The sequence below is a fragment of the Mixophyes fleayi genome, chromosome 10 (genome assembly GCF_038048845.1).
Source record: "Mixophyes fleayi isolate aMixFle1 chromosome 10, aMixFle1.hap1, whole genome shotgun sequence".
Lineage (NCBI taxonomy): Eukaryota > Metazoa > Chordata > Amphibia > Anura > Limnodynastidae > Mixophyes > Mixophyes fleayi.
This window is the reverse complement of record NC_134411.1, coordinates 15,740,608-15,766,909: the sequence shown is the minus strand read 5'-3', so window position 1 is coordinate 15,766,909 and position 26,302 is coordinate 15,740,608. Positions and strand designations below refer to the sequence as shown.

The window sequence follows — 26,302 nt, the reverse complement described above, 5'->3', positions numbered from 1 at the left end:
CTGAGGAAAGGCAGTGTGTGGGCAGAGCGGCCCTGGGACCATAGAGTAGATGGCACTGGGCTAGAGGGGGCACAGCTGCAGGGAGAGCGACAACACAGACTATAGCGTTAGGAAGAAATAATGACAGAGAGGAAACTATACAATGGGCCTAGACACAGGACGTGCTGGGATTTGTAGTTCCACTGCTTGACTATCTCTGCTTACTGACATAGAGCCACAGACTATAGTGCTGTAAGGCATCCGTGACATGACCAGACAGCCTGTAATATAAGCTACAAGGTCCTGAGTGCAACGTCCTGCTTCTTGGATGTAGCTGTTATAAGTAAAGGTATTAACATGTAATGTGCTTTGTAGATTAGTTATTCATGAGGTCTGATAAAGTGGACCGTAGTGTGTGTATGTTAATTAGGGAATTTAGATTGTAAGCTCCAATGGGGTAAAGACTGATGTGAATTATAACATATTCTCTGTACAGTGCTGCATTATAGGATTGGTTTTATACCATACTTGCCAACTCTCCCGGAATGTCCGGGAGACTCCCGCATTCGGACTCCCGGGCGAGTGTGGCAATCTCCCGAATTCTGCCCACTTCACTAGGAAGTGCTCACTTCCTAGTGAAGTGGTTCCTAGTGAAGTGGGCAGAATTAGGTCCCAAATGCTGCGATTCCCGGTGAATCGCGGCGTTCGGCCCTGCCCGTGCTGTCAAATGACGCGTTTGCGTCATTACGTCACAGGGGTCGGGTCCAAAAATGACGCGATTTTTGGCCCAGGCTCCCGGAAGAGAGTTGAAGAAAGTTGGCAGGTATGTTTTATACTGTACAGTGGTTGAAGTGGAAGTTTAGAAGTGGCGGTATGAAAAATGTAATGGGAATGTAAGTGAATGGAATGTATAGTCTAACATTGAAGGCAGTAGAAGTGGCGGTATGGCATACCACCATATATACCCCCACTTCAACCACTGGTTCTATATAAATAAAACAATAATAAATAATAATTTACGAGGCTGAAGTTAGCTTCTTATTTGGCCAGTTTATTCCCTTCTTATTTATGCTCTAGCTTCTTAGTCAGAAAAGCTTATTTTTAAAGGATTAAATCAGTATTTTCACATCAGATTAACACTAAAGGGGATCCCTTATACAAACTGCAATAGTATTTAGCCTGACCCAATAAGGTTTTAGGTATGAAATCAAGGGGAAAAGTCACTATATTTTATCATTTTGAATAAGTAGCTGCAGTTTTGCAGGGGTTAAATGCTATTGGTCCACCAATTTGACAGTGGAAATCAACACAGGGTGTTCAGTTACATATAAAACACCTGTCTTTTGCCTGGCTCAATACTGTTTTGGACATGCAATGAGGTGGCAAAATGAGCAAGGAAAGTTAAGTAAAAAAATTTGCGTAAGTGGTCTCCTGGACAAAACCATGTTACAATGCAAGGGGTGCAAATTAGTTTTCTATTTTGCACATACGTTAAACACTGGCTGTTTTGTCATGTAACACACAAATACTTGATAGCTTATTTGTACACTGAAATGTAAAGTTGATATTTGTGTGCTACATGAAAAAACAGACAGTATTTAACTTATGTGCAAAATAGAAAATTAATTTGCACCCCTTGCATTGTAACATGGTTTTGTCCAGGAGACTACTTACTCAATTTTTTTTACTTAACTTTCCTTAATGAATCAGGCCCAAAGGGGTTCAGCAATACTGAATTTGATCAGCCTTAGACAATCTGTGTCTTTGCAGCTGTAGTGATGTCTGTGATATCCAAGTCTGCCGTACGTCACATTACCACTGATGGGCAACAGATGGACCTCTGAGCCTTCACCTGCGACTCCTGAGTCCTTCCTGCTTTACTGGCAGATTTGTTTGTTATAGCTTATAACACTTGTTTATCTGACATTAAAATGCCTGCTAATATCTTATTAAAGATCAGTGGTTTTTTTCATTGATTAAATGTATTGTTTTAACTTGTTACTGATAGTAAGGGTAATGTGTGGCCCCAGGCCCGGCGCTCCCATTAGGCAAGGTTAGGCAATTGCCTAGGGCGCTGGGCTCTGCAGGGCGCCTCAAAATCGGAAATCCACGGGGAGGAGAGGAGGGAAGGGGCTATTGAATCTTACCTGCATGAAGCTGCTCCTCTCTGCTCTGTCTTCTCCCCTCCGCTCACTGACAGTGACAGTCCCTGAGGGGAGGGAAGCGCAGCGGCGATTTTTAAAGGGGGGGGGGCGGCGATTTTCACACTGTGCCTAGGACGCCAAGGACCCTAGCACCGGCGCTGTGTGGCCCTTTTGAAGGTTAGAGTGCTCCTGAAGTGCATCAAGTTGCCCATTAATGTGCTATACCAAATAGTGTTAAATAAAAAAAATAGTTAAGTAAAACATATATAGAAACACAAAGACACAAAAAGACCTTATTCCCTAATTGGTATATTTCATGGGTTAAATTCATTTTGTAAAACTAGCTAATTAAAAGAAAAACTCATTTGAATGCCCGTAAACTAAAAAGATATTTACTCAATTACCTGAACAGAAGAAATCCTATATGACATGAAAAAATAGTATCAAATTCCCTTGGGTACACTTAAAATAAAAAAATAAAAAGATTACTGGTGAAGCTGACGCAGCATAATAAATGGTGTGACTTCCAGTTGTGTAAATTTGGCATAGACCTTGGCAGTGAAAGGGTTAATCAACAGTGTATGGATTAGATATTAATTACAAATCCGAGCCATGGATTACTGATATAGTCCAAGCACTTAAAGTTACTACAGCAGATGAAAAAATGCAGTTGAAGCAGTCCAATTGTTTTCAAGGTTTCATTACCATGTATCCATCTGTTATTGAGTTATAATTTCTAGGCATAACCTAATCATAGTAATCATTCTCCCCTCACTAACTAAGTTAATAGATTCCACATAATGAACATAGCCAAAATGTTATTGTTTTAATGTACATGTTCCTGCTTGCTATCAATGCGGTGTCTGTTTGCCAGGTTATAAAGTACCCAGAATGCACTATGGCCAGTTACACAACCCCTGGCATCCTTTAATACTTTGAACTGAGTGTAAAGTTCTGCCGCCTCCACTACTTTATTGCCATCCCTTGTGTTAAGTGTGAGTACTTAGTGACAGCATTCTGTAAGTTTTCTGTATTACTGCACAATAAGTGTGCACCTATTCTGTCAGTCATTGTACATCATATGTTACTGTGCATCCTGTGCTGTCAGCTTCCAGTCACTGTGCATTTTGTGCTGAGAGTTTTGTGCTTTAGTCCTGTGCTACCAGCCTTCTGCCACTGCACAACCAGTATTTAGAGCTTAATAAGGCTTTGCTTATTGTTTTGAGGCACTTCTGTCACTGGGCATCGTGCGCCGAGATCCCTCTGTCACTTGGCATCCTGCAACGAGATCCTTCTGTCACTGAGCATCCTGCGCCGAGATCCCTCCGTCACTGGGCATCCTGTGCCGAGATCCCTCCATCACTGAGCATCCTGCGCCGAGATCCCTCCGTCACTGGGCATCCTGTGCCGAGATCCCTCCGTCACTGAGCATCCTGCGCCGAGATCCCTCCGTCACTGGGCATCCTGCGCCGAGATCCCTCCGTCACTGGGCATCCTGCGCCGAGATCCCTCCGTCACTGGGCATCCTGCCCCGAGATCCCTCCGTCACTGGGCATCCTGCGCCGAGATCCCTCCGTCACTGGGCATCCTGCCCCGAGATCCCTCCGTCACTGGGCATCCTGCCCCGAGATCCCTCCGTCACTGGGCATCCTGCCCCGAGATCCCTCCGTCACTGGGCATCCTGCGCCGAGATCCCTCCGTCACTGGGCATCCTGCGCCGAGATCCCTCCGTCACTGGGCATCCTGCGCCGAGATCCCTCCGTCACTGGGCATCCTGCGCCGAGATCCCTCCGTCACTGGGCATCCTTCGCCGAGATCCCTCCGTCACTGGGCATCCTGCCCCGAGATCCCTCCGTCACTGGGCATCCTGCGCTGAGATCCCTCTGTTACTGGGCATCCTGCGCTGAGATCCCTCCGTTACTGGGCATCCTGCGCCGAGATCCCTCCGTTACTGGGCATCCTGCGCCGAGATCCCTCCGTTACTGAGCATCCTGCGCCGAGATCCCTCCGTCACTGGGCATCCTGTGTGTCTGTGTTTCCTCTGCTGTCAGCCTCCTGTCACTATGTATCCTTTGCTGTCAGCCTCCTGTCACTATGTATCCTTTGCTGTCAGCCTCCTGTCACTATGTATCCTTTGCTGTCAGCCTTCTGACATTCTGTACCCTATGCTGTTACCATTGCATTACTTTGCATCTTCTGCTGTCATCCTTCTGTCATTGATCTCAAAGAACTGTAATAATCCTGTAACTGTGTGTCCTCATAAAGCCATGAGTTGTTATATTATATAACACATTGTCTTTGTTTTATATTTATTCACACAGGATACGTTATTGCTGCATAGAGAAGATTGTAATATGGAGGTTTGTAGCTTATTACCATGACATATACCCACTATTTCTATTCATAGACCATCTCTGTAACTCTCCTTTCCTTTGATTCTGTTTATCATCTCACCCGCTACATATCACCTCCATAGTAATGTACCCTTTCATCTATTTCTTCATATATTCTTTTACCATCACAGTGCTCCTTCCCCTCCTCTCTGCCCCTATATTGTCATTTCTGTCCTGTGCAGACTCCTGTGTTGTTTTCTGTCCCTAGGTCAGTAAGAAGCTCCTGAACTCCATCCCTGGTTGTGTTGATGACGCTCTGCATGGCATCACATGTTGCTCCCCAGGGCTACGTGTATTGCAGGGACATCGTGTCATACTACGTGCAGATCTTGATCGCATAAAGGGACGTGTAGCACTGCTGTCTGGAGGGGGTTCAGGACATGAACCAGCACATGCAGGTAGTCATCCTTGTACAATAATACATGTCAGACTTTATTCTTTTCATCCACATTATATGTTTTTGACCCACTATTTCCTTTTCACAGGCTACGTAGGTCATGGCATGCTCACAGGAGTCATTGCTGGCCCGGTGTTCACGTCACCTCCAGTTGGAAGCATTGTAGCTGCAATTAGGACAGTAGCTCAAGCAGGAGCAGGTACAGTTACCGCTTCTTCTTTCTCTGTTTTACTTACTATGCTAAACCACCTTTACTGTTGTAATATTTGTTATATGGTTGTTGTTTTTTCTGCGTTACTCTTTTGCATCATTCATCTCATTCCCATTTTTTGACAATAGAAAATGTAACTGCCTGCCTCTGTTACATGTGGTAGGAAATGTTTTGATGTCCCCCGATTGAATGGATAGGTGCTTTACTGCTGTTTCAAACAATGACCACCGGTTCCTGAACTGTGCACTGTAGACAAAACTAATTAAAGAATTCTGGTGGATGAAAATTAAAATAATTTTACTTTTATTGAGACAGGAAAGAAAAGAGACTTTAATAAAGAACTAGGAAGAGTGATATATCATTGTAACATGTGAAGCATCAAAGTAGGAATAGAAGATTACTAGGCAAGTGTTTGTAATTGTGCATCAAAGATTTTAACGCTAGTACAACATACAATAACTTGTCTGAAATTGGAACCATTGTTCCAGTGGTCCCAGGTCCCATATCTGTGATACTTTTGCTCTGGCAGTGTTGCCGTTTTCTGATTTCTCCATTGAATGCAGTTAACGCAAATTAAACACATTGGGCCTGATCCATTAAACCATGTATGTGATGATTTTGAGCGTATCATTCGCAAAATCACTCTGCGCATGCCCAGAACCAGACCATACATCAGTAAACGCAGCCCTGTCCGCTCTGTCTTTGAACGCAAAGGTCACTTACTACAGCCTACACTATCAGGGAGTGTATGGGGCAGGGAAGGGGCGTTTGACTATAGTAAGGGCTTGCCAAACTCAAACGCACGCAGCCGCGCCCGAATCAAGCGCTGAGCATCTCTCAGTTACTTATTTTTTTGTGCCATATCTCTTGCTCCAGCAACAGGGCTAATCTAAGTACTAGTGAAGACAGTCTTGCATGCTATAACATGTGTTTGTAATCAGGAGCAACTGTAAAATGTATTTTATGTTCAGTCGACATTAACAACATACTAATAAATGTATTTCATGTGGAAATTAAAAAAAATAAGCTTTTTTTTTAACTGTTGCATCATTAATGTTCATCACTATTAACTGTGGCATTATTTCTATATATTTAATTTTTTTCTGTGAATTCCTTGGCCACATAGGTATTGGACGTATCCTGCAGTGTCTTGTGTAGTAGAGCACAGCAGATCTACACCCGAATTCAAAAGTTCATGGGCTAGATTTACTAAGCTGCGGGTTTGAAAAAGTGGGGATGTTGCCTATAGCAACCAACCAGATTCTAGCTCTCATTTTGTAGAATGTACTTAAATAAATGAAAGCTAGAATCTGATTGGTTGCTATAGGCAACATCCCCACTTTTTCAAACCCGCAGCTTAGTAAATCTAGCCCCATGTATCTTGGGATCCATGCTTTGATAAATTTGGGGTGCACAAAGACGATTTATGTGCGTTTCAAAGCAAACACACGTTGTGCTCAGTATGAACAGGAGTAAAACCACAAGTTAACAACCACATCCAAAATATGGTTTCTCTGCCATTTGAACTTGTGGAAGTGGTGTAAGTGGTTTTAAGTTTTTAAATTAAACGAGTATATCAATACTCCGAAACAGGAGGAGGGAGGCAGCAAGACATAGGGCCTGATTCATTAAGGAACTTAAATTAAGAAGTTTCCTATTTAAGTCTCCTGGACGAAACCATGTTACAATGCAAGGGGATGAAAATTAGTTTTCTGTTTTGCACATAAGTTAAATACTGACTGTTTTTTCATGTAGCACACAAATACTTGATAGCTTATTTGTACACTGAAATTTAAAGTTGATATTTGTGTGCTACATGAAAAAACAGTCAGTATTTAACTTATGTGCAAAACAGAACACTAATTTGCACCCCTTGCATTGTAACATGGTTTTGTCCAGGAGACTTAAATAAGAACCTTTTTAATTTAAGTTCCTTAATGAATCAGGCCCATAGAGTGAGGATGGTGGTACACAAATTCAAAGCTCATCTCACCACTTCTGTGACATGCATAGAGTCCTTTGGCAAATGCAGTCATGGGGGTGAATTCATTTTTACTCTTAAAGCTGTTTTTTTCAGCACAATTTATGTTGAAGGTATACAGCCACTCATGCGCCCAGCATGTGTAAAGTAGGAGCCTCCAGCACACTACATCTACTTTCTATTTCCTGCTGCAGGTATGACACAATTAATTCATTGGTTGTAACATTGCTGTCATGCTGGAAATCAGCCAATAGGAAGGCAAGTTGGAAACGAACCTGTCCACATTTTTGAATGTACTGAACAATTACCAGCCCTGGAGGGCACTGACAATCTCATCCATCACTGCATGTATTAGGCCCAATAGAAACAAGTATACTACTCACTTCCACAAGCCAGCAGTGTATTGTTCTGACTGATTGATAGTTGTTAAAGCCTACCAAACAAGTTGAAAACAATTATATTTGAAACTTCTGTTGGACCCATTTACAAAACAAAAGGTCCCATGTCTAAAGTAAATAACATTTACAAACTAGCCCTATCTTTACAACTACTGCTTTATGCATTGCTCTGCGCTTTAAATTGTTTAGCAGTGCTCCTCACAGTGTTAAAGAAATGATTCAAATTTATGTCTGTGTGTATGACATCACTAAGCACCAGAAATTATTTACATTTTGCAGTCCAGTTTTCTGCATTTTCTAGATTCTGTGTCTCCAGATAAAAGATTGCATATAACAAAACCAGTTAGTATAACTAAACCAATTTTGAACCATTTTAATTTACTTCTGTTTATTCTGTTCAAGAATATCTAACAGGTTACATTGGTGCCTAAATCGGTCTTCTTTTTCTTTCTGCACAGAGGGTGTTCTGTTGTTAGTGAAGAATTACACCGGCGACCGTCTTAATTTTGGTTTGGCACTGGAGCGTGCTCGGAGTGACGGGGTGGAAGTGGAGATGGCAGTGATTGCAGATGATTGCGCTTTCATCTCGCCTCGCAAGGCCGGACGGCGTGGCTTGTGTGGAATCATCCTGATTCATAAGGTAATGCTAAATGGTGGATTTATAAAATTCAACCCATAGGTGGGTAGATGTCAAAATATATTATGGTGCATTTCAGCTTATAGGATCACTAAACCTTAGTTGCCTGTTTATAAAAGAATTGATAGTGACAGTCACAAATGTATGTAACCAGAAGTTTAAGGTAATTAAAATAAAGCTGCAATACTGTGGGCGGCATATTTTGTTCCCATGCACAACTGGCTTTCTCTCTGCAAGCCTATTGAAGGAGACTGAGAGCTTCACAGACCCTAAATTGGTGATGACACAGGGGAAAAAGCATGCACTCCGCTGTATAATGGGACTACAAACACGCGAGAACGTGTGTATATATATATATATATATATATATATATATATATATATATATATATATATATGTTTGTTTAATGCATGGCTGTCCAACCCGCGGCCCAACATGCCTGTAAATGTGGCCCAGCAGGAGTTTTGGTTGTGGCAAGGGGGCAGCACTGAAAAAAAAATATCCTGGAGAAAAAAAAAGAAAATACTTACCTTGCGGTCACGTCAGCTGGCGCTCCGGCTCCCTCCCTGGTCTCCTCCTCCGTGTGGCGCTCGCAGTGAATGTCGGGGGGAGACGTCATCACACCCGACATCTATTGCTAAGCGCAGCACAGGGGAGTCACCCGCGCGAACTATCAGCAGCAGTGAAAGATTATCCAGTATCTTATTGTTGTTACTCTGAATTTGGACTTTCTGCACCATGCAATTATGAACTAGCTGTGTTTTCTGTATGTATCTAATATAAATATTAAGAGATAATTGTATGTTTGAAATTTAAACCATTTTAAATGTGCAGTGCTGAGTAGAGTGAAATTATCATCCACTGTTACCCTCATCGGAGGCTGCTCCATGAGCCATTGTTCCCGCCACCCTATCTTTAAATCTCTGTAAATTTCTATTAGTCCTCCTGATGCTACCTATATCAGTGACCATTTCAAACTGGTCAATAAAAAAAATGATTCATGGGTGCAGAAAGAGAGGAAAAAAAAGCTTTTAGCATTTAATTCCCCGAACCCCACTAAGGGGCAGATGCAGGTAAGTTAAATTGTAGCTGGTAATGGGAATACTGCTTTAATCATGATTCTGCAACAGGTTTCCTAACTCTTACTAACTTCATTTCCAAGGAAGTTTAATATGTTAACTCTGTTTTCTATGGTTTTTTCGATGATCAGCTATCGTTAGTGTTAGTGTATTTTATGTGCAGCCCAAACCAACTCGTCATCTTCCATTGTGGCCCAGGGAAGCTAAAAGGTTGGACACCCCTGGTTTAATGTTTGGAACTTGTATCAGATTATAGCCTTTTCTTTCAAATGCAGCAGACTATGGAGTTCCCAATGGTAGGAAAAAAGTAATAGTAAAATTTGAGATAAAATAAAAAATAGAATCTTACCTTCCAGAGGGTTACCCAATGGCTCTAACAGTCCAATACTGCTCTTCACACGCCTCATCCCACTCTTCCTATTTGAAACAAGTGTCAGTGCCCCTCCCCAGTGAATTTACCATTAACTTGTACACCCATAATGCCCACTAGCTCTCAGTGAAAGACTTCCTCAGCCTGAAGTCTGTCCCTGGCAGTGGTATAGTGGATATTCTGACAGGGCCATCTTTTCAGCTGGGCACGATGGGCAGGTGCCCGGGGGCCCAGCAGGAAAGGGGGCCCTAGGCAGGATGAAAATAAAAAATCCTGTTTAAAAAAAACAAAACTTACCTTTTGTGGTCACCTGACCATTCAGGTCAGGTGGTCAGGTCATGTGGCGATCTGGCTCCCTCCCTGCTCCCCTCTTCCGTGCTGCTCGGTGAATGTTGGGCATGATGACGTCATCACGCCTGACATTCACTACGAGCGAGGACTCGAAAAAAGAAGAGAAGGTAAGTTAAGGGGACACTGAGGCTGAGTGAGCACATGTAAAAAAAAAGTGACACATATATATATATATATATATATATATATATATATATATATATATATATATATATATATATATATATATATATAATGTCACTTCTTTTTTACACACGTATATGGGCCCCGGTGCACTGCTTTGCCAGGGGGCCTACAATGTTTTTAAGATGGCCCTGCATTCTGATGCCTACGGTGAAGGGGGAGGATTGTGTCTCTGGTCCTTGCATCTCTCTGATCATCCTCTACTGTTTCAGCCGTCACAGTGTTATGGGCAGAGCGGGCTGAATGGCTGCAAAACTTCCCTCTAGGAACCTGGTGAATCTATAGCCTATGGTCCAGGGATTGCTGGAGGGGGAAAGCTGCAGTAATGGACCGCACATCGCGTCACCGGAGTACAAATGCAATGCAAGCAAACACTGCAAGCATACTGTCTAACTTTTGCATCTCTGACATATAAGCTGCCTGTCACAGCCTTTTGACTGCAACATGCCAGCATGTCACCTTCTTTGGCCACAGCTGTATTGCCCACAGACTCTGACACCTGCTCTTAGTCCACTTCACTGCCTCTCTCCACCCCTTTAGAGCACTTCAGGGTAGTACAGACACTGCTCTTCTTTCTTCTGGGTATGTTTCCTGGTACTAATATCTCTGATTTTCAGGCGTTTGCCCATTGTCTCATAAAAGCAGTTCTCTCTGTCCTGGATATGCAGGACCACCACCGATTTAAAGGCAACTTCCATATTTGCTTTTTAGTTTTTTTTATTTCTGGACCAGCTCTTTAATGAACTAGGGGTAGGCGTGGACCCAAAGAAGCTTTGCAATGCTTCCATGCACTTTACCCCTTCTTCCAGGGCTACCTGAAATCACGGAAACTATTGTAAGTCAGTGGACACTCTGGTGTCATGGCTGTCAAGAGGCCCAATTTCTTCTCCCAAATGCAGCATTTTTTGAGGACTCCTCAGACAAGAAGCTGGTGGACCTCCTCAAAAAGCCTGTTTTCCACCTCCAGTTGTGGTCTAAATCTGGTGGCCGAAGACACTTTCAAGTGTGCAGTGCAACTCCTGGAGGGGTTGCAGGTGGGTATCCCCATGGCGGAACTCATGCGGTAGGTCTCGTATATTCTGGACAGGAGGTTTCAGCCTCTGTTAACAAGGTTGTGGTATACAGGGTCCTGAGGCTTAAATCCTGGACAGTGAACAGTACATCCCTGAAGTACCTACCTGTGTTACCTCTTTTAGGAAAGGCCCTCTTTGTATTTTCGTTCAGCAGAGTAGACATAGTTTCTGATGCAAGCCTTCCAAGAAAAAGTCCCTTTGGGCTTCCAAATGGGCAAACATCTCAGACAACAACAAGATGTCCTTCTTGCCAGCTCAGCCCTATGGGCTCAGAGGCAGAGGGAGCTTGCACTCTCTGCTTCAGTGACTCCTGGAGGTAAATTTATCAAGCTGCAAGTTTCCGGCGGGTTTGAAAAGTGAAGATATTGCCTATAGCAACCAATCAGATTCTAGTTATCATTTATTTAGTGCATTCTACAAAATGATAGCTAGAATCTGATTGGTTGCTATAGGCAACATCTCCGCTTTTCAAACGCGCCGGAAACTCTCAGCTTGATAAATTTACCCCCTAGTCTCCCACAGATCTTCCCCACAAACCATTTAATTTATTTAAGGTTCCCAGGGATCTGAAATGCAAAAAAGTCTCCCATTCTGCCATTCAGGTATTGTTAAACACCTAAATCAGCTGTCCTGTCTTAGGACATTCGAGAGGTTTGGGATATTTTCCAACATCTTTATGGTGCCCAAGAGGGATTGGTTCTTTTGAAACTATTTTGGATCTAAAGGCCCTCAACAAACTTCTCACATGGGAGAAATGGTGAATGATGACATGAAGTGGAGGCGGCTTCTTACTGGCTCTTGATTGGGTGAAGTCGCTTTGAAGGGGAGTCGTCAACGCTGGTGGTCGGGAAGGATCCCTTCGGAGTCCTCATGTCGGGGTAGTCGGTATCGATATACTGGCTACCACCGTTTTTTAGAACCTTAAGAAACTGACTTAACTGTACTAAAGATGTGGAAGCCTAGTTCAAATCCTGCCGCTTCCAGCTGCGCAACATCGCACGCATTCGGCCCTTCCTCTCCCAAGATGCCACTAAAGCCCTTGTCCACTCTCTTATTATCTCCCGCTTGGACTACTGTAACCTCCTCTTTACTGGCCTCCCCCGCTCTCATCTCGCTCCCCTTCGCTCCGTACTCAATGCAGCCGCTCGGCTCATTTTCCTTTCTCGCCGCTCCTCTTCTGTCTCCCCCCTCTACCAATCCCTCCACTGGCTCCCCATCCCCTACAGAATCGTGTTCAAGCTCCTCACTCTTACTTTTAAGGCCCTCTCCAACTCCACTGCTCCCTACATCCCCAGCCTCATCTCCATTCACGCTCCATCCCGCCCTCTTCGTTTGGCTAACGACCGCCGCCTCTCTTCCCCCCTTAGTTACCTCCACCCATGCTCGCATCCAAGACTTCTCCCGCGCTGCCCCCCTCCACTGGAACCAGCTCCCCCGCTCCATCAGAACTTCCCCCAACTTGTCCAACTTCAAACGGGCCTTAAAAACCCACTTCTTCCTTAAAGCCCTTAGGTCCCCCACCCATTGACCCCCTCCCAGTCTCCCCCTACCCCCTCCCTCTCCTGTCCCCCTCCTACTCCCCTCCTTTTCATTCTCCTCTCCCCCCCCCGTCTCCGTCCCTGCCTCCGTTCTCCCCATTCCCTCCTCCTACCATTGTGTCTCTGTCCGTCCTACCCTCCCCTTAGATTGTACGCTCCTCCGAGCAGGGCCTCCTCTCCTTCTGTTCTCCACCACCTTAACTCTGCTCTCCAGCTCCTTGTCTCCTCTGTGAGGTCCTCTGCCCCTGTCTCTACCCCGCTGGGGGCTCTCACCTCTAATCTAGCTGTTCATTGAGCTTCTGAGTTACTGTGATTTCTGTTAACTGTACTGTGCTGTCTCACCCTGTATCGTGTTTCTGTCTGTCCCTGTACGGCGCTACGGATACCTAGTGGCGCCCTATAAATAAAAATTAATAATAATAATAATCTATAACAATGTTTGGAAGACCTACCTTGTTTGTTGTAAGGAGGTTTTCTGTCTCTCTGATCTACTGCTATTTTTCTAGGGTTTTTAAAAGCGGTTGGCCATGATCTTCCTCAAGGTGTTGTTTATAGGGGAGAGTCGGGATCAGTTCTTCTCACCAGGGCCATGTCTCCTAGAGAGTGAAACTTAGCCCACCATCTGTGTGTCCCCCTACAGCATCAGAGAAAGGGATTTAAGGTTAAATACATACATTTCCTATTACAGGAAATACAAAGTACAGTAAATACAGTTATATTTATTATTACAGCATGTATATTTCCTTTTATACTTCTTTTCTGTACTATCCATCTTAGATAGCTGGAGCTTTGGCAGAGGAAGGGAAAAGTTTGCAAGAAATTGTTTCAGTTGTGAATTCAGCTGCTGCTGGAATTGGTGAGAAAATATTATATTTTTCTGTACCGTCATGTTGAAAGTGCTGGGCCATTGAGAATGTAGATTTCCACTCTGTGCACTGTATACAATGCGAAGTCAGTTGCTTAGGTATCAGTGTTGCTTTGTTTTTGCCATGGTTATTAAACCTGCTGTAATCTTTATCTGTCTGGAGGTGGTGCTGCAGCTCATATACTGGAGACAGCTTCAAATGCAACATTTTCCATGACATTCCATGGCATGTGCATTCACTGCTGGTGTTGGGATATTAGCAACAGTAAATCACTGCTTGTAGCTTTACAATATATAATTATTGTAGCAGAAGTTACCGATAGCAACAGCGATATACCTTTAATGACCCAATTTTATGTTGTTATTTTGACATTGTTATTGAAGTGCATAATACTATCAGAGTTATTGAGTTACACCTCTTCTGCAGGTACACTAGGCATTAGCCTCTCTCCTTGCAGCGTGCCAGGCTCTGGACCCACCTTTCACCTCGCTGCTAATGAGATAGAACTGGGACTAGGTGAGAAGAATGATTCCATTGTTATCTATTACAATGGTTCTTAACATATGGGTTGGCCTATGAATTAACTGTTTATAAATCATATTCTACTACTGTTTTGTACAAGTGCTGCAGCACAGTGATGTTTTTTATTGTAAAACATGCAAAGTGACACATGTAATATAGTCCCAATGTCCCCTCACTTAGGGCTATAATATAATTTAACTTAAGACATAAATAAGTGTGATACTCAATTTACACAGCCCTGGCAACCCGGGTCGAGGCTTTAATATGAATGTGGAGACCTGGGTTGTTCAATGTGAACACGGTCTACCCAGGTATTTGTCGGGGTGGTAGGCTCTGTCCCCCGTCAATATCCATATATCCGTTATATTGCCGGGGTGGAAATCTGAAAGTGGTATGAGTAGCGTTTTTAAAGACAAACAAAAATGTTGAAGTGAATGAAGGGTGGGAGGGGGTCCTGGCTATAAAGTGTAATGGTTGGGCTTTGTAGCAAACTGCATACACCATACATAGTTTGAAACGGATCCAATAAGCTAGGCGCTAATTGATCATCTGGGAACATTTCCTTGTACATTTAAATGGCATGCAAATTAAAATGCACTTTTTGGACAAATAAGTGCCAATAAAGGTCATTAGACAGTCATGGCTCTATTCCAAGTAGTTTTGGCTGTTCAGTGGCAGGAGCCATGAAGTGGTTCATACAGAACGCTTCAATGCTGCCATTAATAAGTAATAGCAACGTTTCCAGTGGTTGGAACACATCCTGATTGCTATTTAGGGAGAAGTTTTTCTGAATGTAGACCAATTATCCACACACAATGGAAACAGGCAAAACTACTGTTAATGATAATGACCTGTTGCTGTTACTGACATGAAAAGTGTTCTTATCTTTACGGCAGTACGTTACTGCAATAGCTTAGATTTTGCACTATAACCCATGTGAGATGGTTTAAGACAATTGCAGAGAACTCTTAAGACTCTTGTGTACATTGTACCTCCCTAACTGTTATGTCGCTAGTTCCAAGTGCATTGATAGGCCAGATTCTCTAGAATATTGGTTCAGTGCACATACTGGCTATTTATGAAGCGCATTCAATGCACACTCTAAAATGATTTTTGAACCCTACCGGGGCACATTCAGATGTATGTCTATTCTCCAGTCTTTGGAAGACACCTCCTCACAACGAAAAGTACAGAGAGGTGGGGGAAAAAGTGACATTACAACAAAAGTCCGACCTCCTACCACACTAGAGCCATCCCTTTCATTAAGCTAATGTATACATTTTTCCAAAGAGGGTTTTGTGCTGTCCCTCGGACGTTATGCACTCTGTAAATGACCTGTGTAGGTGAAAGCTGCACGTTAAGGATTGAGATTGATGGATAGTATCATAGTTTGTGGGTTAGAGTTTTATAACTAATTTGTGTGGACCCCTCAGCTCTGTGTTCATCTTAGTCCAGGCTGGATTTTATGTTTTGTGTTTGTTGTCTGTGCAGGTATACATGGTGAGGCCGGGGTACAAAGATACAAGGTCTGTAAAATCAATTTCTGACACTCTGATCTGTGCGTACATAAATCAGTTACTTATTTGCTGACATATAATTGTTGAACATGTCCTTTATGTGCATGCATTAAAGAAATCTGTGTGTTGGGAAACCATTTAGAGTGGGTTACCATGATCCTCTCTTGCAAATCTATATAATTAACTAATAATAATATTGTGTACTACCTTTGATTATAGGCCCTATATCTCCATCAGCAGTAGCTAAAAAGTATGTGAAATGGTATAGAACCCTTAGCAGTGTTATCAGTGGTGTGTGATAGATGGTATGTGGATCCCTTAGTGGCTGTATTAGTAGTATACAGTAGTGAGATGGTATGTGGAACCCTTATTGGTTGTACGGGTGGAGTGTACAGTAGTGAGATGGTATGTGGAACCCTTAGTGGCTGTATTAGTAGTGTGTGCAGTAGTGAGATGGTATGTGGATCCCTTAGTAGTTGTACAGGTGGAGTGTACAGTAGTGAGATGGTATGTGGAACCCTAAGTGGCTGTATTAGTAGTGTGTGCAGTAGTGAGATGGTATGTGGATCCCATAGTGGCTGTATTAGTAGTGTACAGTAGTGAGATGGTATGTGGAACCCTTAGTGGTTGTATTAGTAGTGCACAGTAGTGAGATGGTATGTGGAACCCTTAGTGGCTGTATTAGTAGTGTGTGCAGTAGTGAGATGGTATGTGGATCCCATAGTGGCTGTATTAGTAGTGTACAGTAGTGAGATGGTATGTGGATCCCTTAGTGGTTGTATTAGTAGTGTACAGTAGTGAGATGGTATGTGGAACCCTTAGTGGCTGTATTAGTAGTGTGTGCAGTAGTGAGATGATATGTGGATCCCTTAGTGGCTGTATTAGTAGTGCACAGTAGTGAGATGGTATGTGGAACTCTTAGTGGCTGTATTAGTAGTGTGTGCAGTAGTGAGATGGTATGTGGAACCCTAAGTGGCTGTATTAGTAGTGTGTGCAGTAGTGAGATGGTATGTGGATCCCATAGTGGCTGTATTAGTAGTGCACAGTAGTGAGATGGTATGTGGAACCCTTAGTGGTTGTATTAGTAGTGCACAGTAGTGAGATGGTATGTGGATCCCTTAGTGGCTGTATTAGTAGTGTACAGTAGTGAAATGGTATGTGGAACCCTTAGTGGCTGTATTAGTAGTGTGTGCAGTAGTGAGATGATATGTGGATCCCTTAGTGGCTGTATTAGTAGTGCACAGTAGTGAGATGGTATGTGGAACTCTTAGTGGCTGTATTAGTAGTGCACAGTAGTGAGATGGTATGTGGAACTCTTAGTGGTTGTATTAGTAGTGTGCAGTAGTGAGATGGTATGTGGATCCCTTAGTGGTTGTACGGGTGGAGTGTATAGTAGTGAGATGGTATGTGGATCCTTTAGTGGTTGTACAGGTGGAGTGTACAGTAGTGAGATGGTATGTGGAACCCTTAGTGGTTGTACAGGTGGAGTGTACAGTAGTGAGATGGCATGTGGAACCCTTAGTGGTTGTATAAGTGGAGTGTACACTAGTGAGATGCTATGTGGAACCTTTAGTGGCTGTATTAGCAGAGTGTGCAATAGTTAGATGGTATGTGAACCTTTAGTGGCAGTAAGAGTGTGTACTAATGAGGATAAACATTTTTTTTAAAAAAAAAAAAACCTTGTCTTTTCTCTAATTGCTTATTGTACCATTACATCTAACACTTTCCCTGCTGTCCCAAGTATCAGACAGCACTTATGACTCATGGCTTACATGTCACAAGCGACCAAAGTTCCCACAGGCCCCCACAGAATCAGAGTCAATTTATAAATATAGCAAAAAAATTTAAACCAGGCTGCTGGGAACGGCCATTCTGCTTTATAGCAATCCTCATGTCAGATCGGTTGTTACATGTGTAGTGTTATCTAAATAGGAAAAAAAACCTCAATCATTGTTCACTGTTTGTTCTTGCGCTACATCGTCACCTTGCCGATCTCTAAACTACAGATGATGTCTTGTGATGAGGTTGTGAAGATTATGATAAATCACATGACTGACCCAGCCAACCAATCAAAGGTGGATGTACAATCAGGTGAGCACAAATAGTGTTCATCCCTGTGGCTTCACAATCCTTGGTTTTGATTTAATGTGTTGTTAATAAACCACACTGTCTCTCACTTGTCATTCATTTGACGTATTTATTTTTGTGTCTTGTCAAATCCTCTTCTTACAATGTTATCTCTTCAGGTGACCCCATTATCTTAATCGTGAATAATTTGGGTGGTTTATCGTGTCTGGAGTTACAGATTGTAGCCAGCTCAGCTGTACGTTGTCTGGGTTAGTAAAACAAAAATGACACTGTCCTTAGTTCATCCTTCATATAAATTAATAATTGAATTGGCCTGACACTGCCACTAAACCTCCTGGGTGTTTTTCTAGAGGCTCGGGGACTACTGATAATGCGCGCTATGACCGGATCCTTCATGACAGCCCTAGAGATGAGCGGAGTCTCCCTTACCTTAATGAAGATGTCAACAGACCTTCTACGGCTCTTTGGTGATGATAGAGAAATATATGCATTTACCCTAGCTCTATACAGTATACACTGTGTCTCCTGTTTGTCTTGTTACAGTGACAGTTGTGATTGTGTTTTCTCAGACACGGACACATCTGCTCCTGCGTGGCCCAGAGTTCCACGTGTGACTGTCACAGGTCAGACTCGCACCATCTCATGTGCTCCTGAAAGTCCACAGCCAGAAGAGTCTCAGCCTGACGGTGTGTCCAGTGTTCTTGTGAATTGTGTATTCAGGTTATCTGTGGTTATTACAGAGCAGTCTTCTGTATCATGTTGCCTATGAGTCATATGCAGACTGCATGGATCAATCAGTCTAACATTGAGCAGATTAGATGGACCAATTGGTTCCTTTCTGTCCGTAATTGGTTCTTTTCAAAGACAGTAGCCTTATGGTCACAGACCAGTTTGTGCACCTAAACACACTGGTCTCCACACGGTAAGCTCAGATCTTCGAACATAAAAGAGTTGTAATTGGCTTTAGCACTGTAGGCAATATTAACTATTTTCAAGAAAACAACAAACACCTAGTCCCCAGGGTTCTATCTCACTCTCCTAGCTCCAGCAAGAAACACCAAAACTCCGATTGAGTTGTCCAAAGAGTCCTCCCCTCAGCACCTCACGGAGATCCCAAATTACAATATGTATACATATATATATATATATATATATATATATATATATATATATATACATATATATATACATATATATATATATATATATATACACACACACACATATATACATACACACATATATATATATATACATATACACATATATATACATATACACATATATATACATATACACACACACATATATATATATATATATATATTTATATATATATATATATATATATATATATATATATATACAAGTTAACCCATGCATGATACTCATGCATTCTAGTCAAATCAAGCTACTTAAGGTGTTAAAAAGGTTCTTGTCATGCATTTGGGCCATAGCCCAGGCCTCCTCAGGGGAAGAGCGTTACTACCCGACGTAAGCGCCCTTTTTTAACGTGGTTTTGTCCACGTCACCACCTCATCATTCTTCTCCATCACCTCATCCTTCATTTTCATCGCCACATCTATCCAGATGTCTATCCAGACACAGGGATCTCTCTCAGCGGTCCTGAGTATCACACTTCTCTCGCTCTGTCACCCCCGGCAACCACTCCCAACTGTCACCCCCAGCAACCACCAACCACTCTGTTATTATAAGAATTGGTTATTTATTATTGTAAAATAATTATCATAAGTTTCTAGTCTTTTTGCCAACAACTAAAATGGCCGCTATGTTACTTACCTATTAGAAGTCATATAACATTAAGGATCAACATTTATGGTGTTTATTTATTACTGTGTATTAGCGTTTTTATGTAAATTAGACTTGTCTGAATATTTATGTGGTTATTAACCAATGTAGGACAAGCTGAGCAAGCTGGAGCTTTATTCCGATATGGCTCTGTTCAGGAACAATAAAGTTCGGCATGCGCACGGTGCGGAATAAGCCTGTGCGCAAGCGCGATATAGGCGCTGCCGATTATAAAAAAAACAGCACTGGTAATGTTTACACATATTTTCCTGATGAAGTCTTGGGGCTAGATTTACTGAGCTGCGGGTTTGAAAAAGTGGGGATGTTGCCTATAGCAACCAATCATATTCTAGCAGTCATTTTGTAGAAAGTACTAAATAAATGAAAGCTAGAATCTGATTGGTTGCTATAGGCAACATCCCCACTTTTTCAAACCCACAGCTTAGTAAATCTAGCCCTTGATGTTAAAGAGACGAAACGCGTTGAGATGGCCTGTTCTTTATTGGCCTGTTCTTATTTGATGCTGTCTGATCGAAACCTATGGAAACGGTATTGGCACAGTGAGCAGTGGATATTTACTTTTCTTACTCCATGAGATGGTAACTGCAATTACCGGAAGGTCTACCAGATAAGCACCTTATTTTATTATTCTTGTGAGTGCATTGTTTGCATTATATTGAATACATTATTTTTTACTACATACTACACCACCAGGATCTATAAAGAAGCTGTATCCAGGTCTGAAGGACAGTCATCAGGCTAGGTGACAGATAAGCTACTTATATTCTAATTGTTGGTGCACCTAACACCAATAGGTGATTAATAAACACGGATATCTAACATCACGGCTTGTTCGGGTTTGGTGGTTAACTGTGTATGGGATTGGTCAGTGGACCTTTTTTTCACTAAGGTTTATTGGCCATAATATATGCTATCACTGGGTGTCAAAAAAATATATTAAGATACTACACTATTACTGGTTTCCTCTATTGTTTTTTGGTACATACTGTGAGACCCTGGAGGACATTTTGACAGATGTGAGGATTCATAATTTGATACTACTGACAAGTCATTCTTTCGTACGCATAATAATATACCATATTTATAGGTCCCTGATCCCTATAATATTACTATTTAAACATGTACTATTATAATAGTACATGTTTAAACAAGTGTTATAAAGGAAGGCATCTTTAAGTTGGCATTAAGAATATTAGATGGGAACATTCTAATTCCCATTTACTGCATGCTTTATATGAGAACATTCTAATTCCCATTTACTGCATAAGTTATATGGGAACATTCTAATTCTCATTTACTGCATAAGTTATATGGGAACATTCTAATTTCCGTTACTGCATGAGTTTTTGATTATTTATGAGCATTCAATTGTTGAACTCTTATTGATTTCCATTTTTTATAACTATTTAAAACCGCTCTATCACAATTTTGTATTTTTCACTGCATACAAGTAAAATCTTGTGTAACATTCTTGTGTGCAAGCCATGTGTGTGCAGGTCTACAGCTGCGTGCTTGGATTTGTGTGCAGTTCCCTGCTAGCTCTGGAGGAGGAGCTAAATGATTTGGACCGTGCCGCTGGGGACGGCGATTGTGGGAGCACCCATGCGCGAGCTGCCCACGGTGAGTGCTGTCTTACCATATAGTGATGATGACGTTTGATGTTTGTTCTTCATTATTACTAAGTCTTGGATCTCTACAGCCATCAAGGATTGGATAAGCGGTGGACGGCTTCCCTCTAATCCAGCACAGCTCCTTACAGCTTTGTCACACGTACTGCTGGAGAAAATGGGGGGGACTTCTGGCGCGGTGAGGGCACTTAATAACATGAATGTGTGACAAAATATGAGCTCTGTCCCTGTATAATCGTATAGATTCAATTATGAACCTATAGTCTTAGGTGGGAATGAGAAAAATTACTTCAAAGTACTTGTCACTGTTCCAAATTTATTTTAACACTGTGGGAACTCCAGCCAAGTGGTAGGGATGAAGGAGATTGCATTCAAATTGTGTAGTAGTAGTTTAAAACACTATTTCATTTTAAAAACCGTAGGAACTGCACTAACAGGAATGAGAGGCATTTACTCTCAAGACAGGCAGGCATCTCAATGGGAAATGTTGTATTGGGAAGTGACATACAATCCCATGACTCAGTCTGTTTTTCCACACTCTAGTGTGAAGACACCGGTGGATAGGTGACAGAACACACAGAAAGTGGCATCGGGGGTTTAGGGTGTCTGAGAGAAATCACAGCTGAACAACTACACCCTATTCAGCCTACTTCTGGGCTGCGTTCCGGATGCTGCCATTCCCCCCACATAGCATCAACACCTGCTTGTGCCTTCTTAGAAGCAAGCACTTATACCTACTGTTTCTAAAATTAGATAAAGTGTTCCACCCAGGGAGCAGTCTTCCAACAAGCGTTTCCAACTGTGAGATCTGCTGCCCAAAAAATTGTAGCAAGAACATTCAAATTCCGTATCATTGAATTGGTTTGTTTTCAGCACACAGTATTTATAATATATTGTACTTGTATTTATATGTTTTCACCACTATCACACATGGCTTTTATTTATACCGCATATCCAGCATCTGTCGTCTTCCAGGAAAAAAAAAACACCCTGCGTTTTGATAGGAACACAATTGCCCAGAATATATTGATAAATAAAGAGTATTAGTAGTTATATGGATTATACACTTCTTACCAATCACTGCCTTATCTGTATCTTGTCTTACACTTTTTCTGTATTGCTTTGGTCTTTCTTCTTCACTTTAGCTGTACAGTCTTTTTCTGATGGCCGCAGCTCAGCCCTTGCAGGATGAGTCGGGACCCCAGGCTTGGGCAGCAGCAATGGATGCTGGGATAGAGGCGATGAAGAGGTAAAAAACAGATAGAGATTAAAGAACCAATAAACCCTTCTAAAAACAATGTTTTTACGCATCCCAATTAATATGTTCTACCCACATTTCCCCCCGTTGTGCAGGGCTTCAGTGAGAATCCCTATTGGAGTAACATTGTCACCCCTCAGCAGTAGGGATCTCCTCTTGGGCAGCCGAGTGTGCGAGGTTGGACTTGAAGGGAGGCGATGGTGATTGAGTAGTGTTTAATAACAGACACACCTCAAACACTTCTTCGGGAAGTGCCTGCAAAGTAGTGACTCCCTAGACCCCCCTTACAGATTAAAAATATTTTTGGAAGAAGGGTTATGAGTCCTTTAATAATTTGTGGTTTTGGTAGAGAAGAAAACTATAAATTGAAGGACAGCCTTGGTGGATAGCTTCAGGGCCTTTAAAGGGAAGTTAATGTAGATGCCATTTTTCAGGAACAATAGTGTGCAGGTATTTGTGGTTACAATCTGTAGGGTCTTCATTAATGCTTATTTTTTGACTGTTTAGATATGGAGGAGCAGAGCCTGGTGACAGGACAATGGTGAGTACCTTTCAGTTCACTACCAGTCATCGCCAATTCTTGAGTCATCATCATTTATTTATATAGTGCCAGCAAATTCCGTAGCGCTTTACTATTGGGAACGAACAGTAATAAAACAATACTAGGTAATACATACATACAGACAGAGAGGTAAGAGGGTCCTACCTGCAAGCTTCCAATCATCATCTCCAACATGTCTTGCACTGTTCTCTAGGTGGACTCTCTTTGTGCTGCTAATCCTGTCTTGCAAACACTGCGGGTCCCACAGGCTGATGTGATGGAGATCCTTGGTTACGCAGCGAAGGTAACATTTTATTTGTAGAGTAAGTTTGTAAGGGCTGGCATGTGCAGGGCCCTCTTTCCTTGTGTGCTCCTTCTACTATTCCATCACCCCCTGTACCTCTTGGCCTACTTCCCTAGCCCTGTTTTCTTAAGCTTCGGCCTACTTATTATTATTATTATCCTTTATTTGTTAGGCGCCACAAGGCTTCCGCAGCGCCGTACACAGTACAAACAGTAGACTATACAGGGTATAACAGTACAGAACAATAAACAAAAAGTACCAATACTTCAGAAACTCCAGGCAGGCTGATGCAAAAAACACGGAGCAGAAGAACAGGTGAGGAGACAGGAGGGAAGAGGGCCCTGCTCATACGAGCTTACATCCTAAGGGAGGGTTAAACAGACCAGGCACAAGAGGAGCCAGTTGAGGCAATGGGAGAGAGGGGAGAAAGAGCGGAGGAGATGGGGGTTAAGTGGATGGTTAGTAGGCTTTAAGAAAGAGGTGAGTTTTGAGTGCACGTTTGAAGGAGCACAGAGTAGGAGAGAGGCGGATGGAACGAGGGAGGTCATTCCAGTGAAGGGGGGCTGCACGGGAAAAGTCCTGGATTCTGGAATGGGAAGAGGTGATCAGAGTGGAGGAGAGGCGCGGTCATTGGCCGAGCGCAGGGACCGGGCGGGAGTGTGAATGGAGAGGAGGTTAGAGATATAAGGGGCAGTAGAGTGGGAGAGAGCCTTGTAAGTGGTGGTGAGGAGTTTGAAAAGAATTCTGTAAGGGAAGGGGAGCAAGTGTAGGGCAAGGCAGAGAGGGGAGGCAGAGGAGGAGCGGCGTGAGAGGTAGATGAGTCTTGCAGCCGCATTGAGTATAGAGCAGAGGGGGGAGAGACGGGAGTGGGGGAGGCCAGTGAGGAGGAGGTTACAATAATCGAGGCGGGAGATGATGAGTGCGTGGATGATGGTTTTGGTGGCCTACTTCTCGATGATTTCTACCATCACTTTGACTCATTGTCCCAGAAATAATTTTATTTGCATTACCATGTTACCTATGTGTGTGTATATATATTTTGTTGTTCATTTTTTGTTCTTTCTGTATCATGTTGTGTCATGGGTCACTGTTTTCTGTATATGTCCTGTACGGTGCTGCGGACCCTTTGTGGCGCCTTATAAATTAAAGATAATAATAATAATGTGCTTTCCCCATGCAGAGTGCTTTGGATGCAGCAGAAGAAACCAAACACATGACAGCTGGAGCCGGGAGGGCCAGTTACATCGGATCGTCCACCCTCAGCCGCCCAGACCCTGGCGCTAAAGCTGCAGCTGCCATCTTGCAGGCCATATGGGACGGCTTGAAGGAGAGTTCTCATAGTAGAAGCTAATTTCTACACAAATTATATCCAAATTCTGCTTATGTGTTCAGATATAAAGATGGCCCAAGCACCTTACCATGTATGCATTATGTTCAATAACGTCTTCATCTATTCTTTTGGAGCTAATTTGCTTAGTCGCTGTGCAACTTGAGGCTAGATTTACTAAACTGCGGGTTTGAAAAAGTGGAGATGTTGCCTATGGCAACCAATCAGATTCTAGCTTTCATTTATTTAGTGCATTCTACAAAATGACAGCTAGAATCTGATTGGGTGCTATAGGCAACATCTCCACTTTTTCAAACCCGCAGTTTAGTAAATATACCCCTTTATGTCTCTTTACCCAGGGAAAACACCTTTCTATTACATTCCTGAAATAAAGAGTTACATGAGGTAGAATCATTATTGTGTGCATATATTTGAGAGAAATTGGTACAAAATAACTGTTATAAGAATATAAACTGTATTGTAAGGCCGCCACATTAAAGAAATAAAGTCATGTTTAATAAAGGTTTATACGTATAAAGAAGAAAAAAAGCAGACACAGCACATAATCATGCACATATGCAGTAACCCAATTAAGTCTAGCAAAGGTAAGGTTATAACAGTGAATTTTTGGATACAGGTTGTTACTGCATTTATTCTAGTAGATAACACACACTGTTAAAGCTAATCAAGGTTACTTATGAAACTAAAAATATGGGTTGAGTTGAAATAACTTTTTTTTTTTTAGGTTTTGAAAATTTTTAAATAGGGGTCCAGAAGAAAGAAGGGTAAGGGAAGGATGTTACGGTACGGGAAGGGGAAGGGGGTACATAATGGGGAAGGAACACAACAGTAAATCATAAACAATTGCATGCATTCCTGAAAATACTGAGGTACCGCTATAGATAATTATGCTTGCATACTTAAAACCTCCTGAATTGGCTACGCATAATTAGTGCATTCTGACAATACTACAATAATCATTACAGAGAGTCAACCGTAGCAACCTGCCCAGATGTCCGAGAAGGAGCCCCCGTCCCCTCTGTTACAAATACGTGCCAACTGCGCCATTTCACCAGCGGAGAGGTAGCTGCTGTGCCATAGGGTACCCTCAGAGTCAGTTTAAATAACTTTTTGTGCAAATTTACCTATTTTACATGATGCGCATGGATCTGCACATTAAGATGGGGATATCTGTGGGGGTAAGGGGAGTGCAAAAGGTTACATCATCTGAGTAGGAGTTTGGTGGAACGCAGGTGGTCCTAGCTAAATCAGGCTTGTCGCACTCCGGTACTATTTATATTATATTTTAAAAGCACTTTTATAGATGCAATTCTACAATGTAATAAAAACATTCAAATGTACGATACTGACACACTATTAAAGACAGTTCTGACATCCCATTACTTTCCTGATGTATTTACCTCAGAAATGAAACTAAAATGACTGTTCAGCCATATTTGTTTCTGGTTCATAAATCTGGACTTGTTTACCTACAATTCAGACCGCTGTTGCTCCTATAATAACAGGCTCGGTGAAAAAATAAATATAATATTGACAGTATTTGACAACCAAGAGGAAGTCGGAGCTGGCAATTACTATGAGTAGTGATATTTTGAAGTGAGTGCCCTTTGGTAAATATTTGGGTATTTGATGAAAGGTAATGAACAGCTGAAAAAGTAGCTGGGT

At 42.3% G+C, this 26,302-nt stretch overlaps 1 protein-coding gene across 6 annotated transcripts; it reads left to right on the top strand.

Moving 5' to 3' along the window:
• Positions 1–10: 10 nt before the first annotated feature.
• TKFC (triokinase and FMN cyclase) lies at positions 11–24,802 on the top strand. Of its 6 annotated transcripts, none has more exons than XM_075187963.1 (18): positions 16–328; positions 4,445–4,483; positions 4,725–4,914; positions 5,002–5,112; positions 7,962–8,143; positions 13,513–13,591; positions 14,028–14,117; positions 15,615–15,649; positions 17,647–17,731; positions 17,887–17,976; positions 18,079–18,195; positions 18,298–18,414; positions 21,041–21,178; positions 21,258–21,364; positions 22,332–22,435; positions 22,952–22,994; positions 23,200–23,289; positions 24,470–24,802. In XM_075187963.1, the coding sequence occupies exons 2-18, from the start codon at positions 4,478–4,480 to the stop codon at positions 24,638–24,640; spliced, it is 1,755 nt and encodes a 584-aa protein (XP_075044064.1). In that variant the 5' UTR covers positions 16–328; positions 4,445–4,477; the 3' UTR covers positions 24,641–24,802. The 6 variants fall into 6 exon arrangements, with proteins under 6 accessions (XP_075044061.1, XP_075044066.1, XP_075044063.1 ...); XM_075187964.1 differs by having other exon boundaries at positions 19–328; positions 22,952–22,985; XM_075187960.1 differs by having other exon boundaries at positions 11–328; positions 18,079–18,414.
• Positions 24,803–26,302: the final 1,500 nt, after the last annotated feature.

Bases quoted from the DNA above. Each gene is read 5' to 3' on its own strand.
- TKFC (XM_075187960.1), top strand. The intron at 13,592-14,027 runs GTGAGAAAATAT...CCTCTTCTGCAG, and splicing joins TTCAGCTGCTGCTGGAATTG to GTACACTAGGCATTAGCCTC. The intron at 22,995-23,199 runs TTTCAGTTCACT...ACTGTTCTCTAG, and splicing joins ACAGGACAATGGTGAGTACC to GTGGACTCTCTTTGTGCTGC.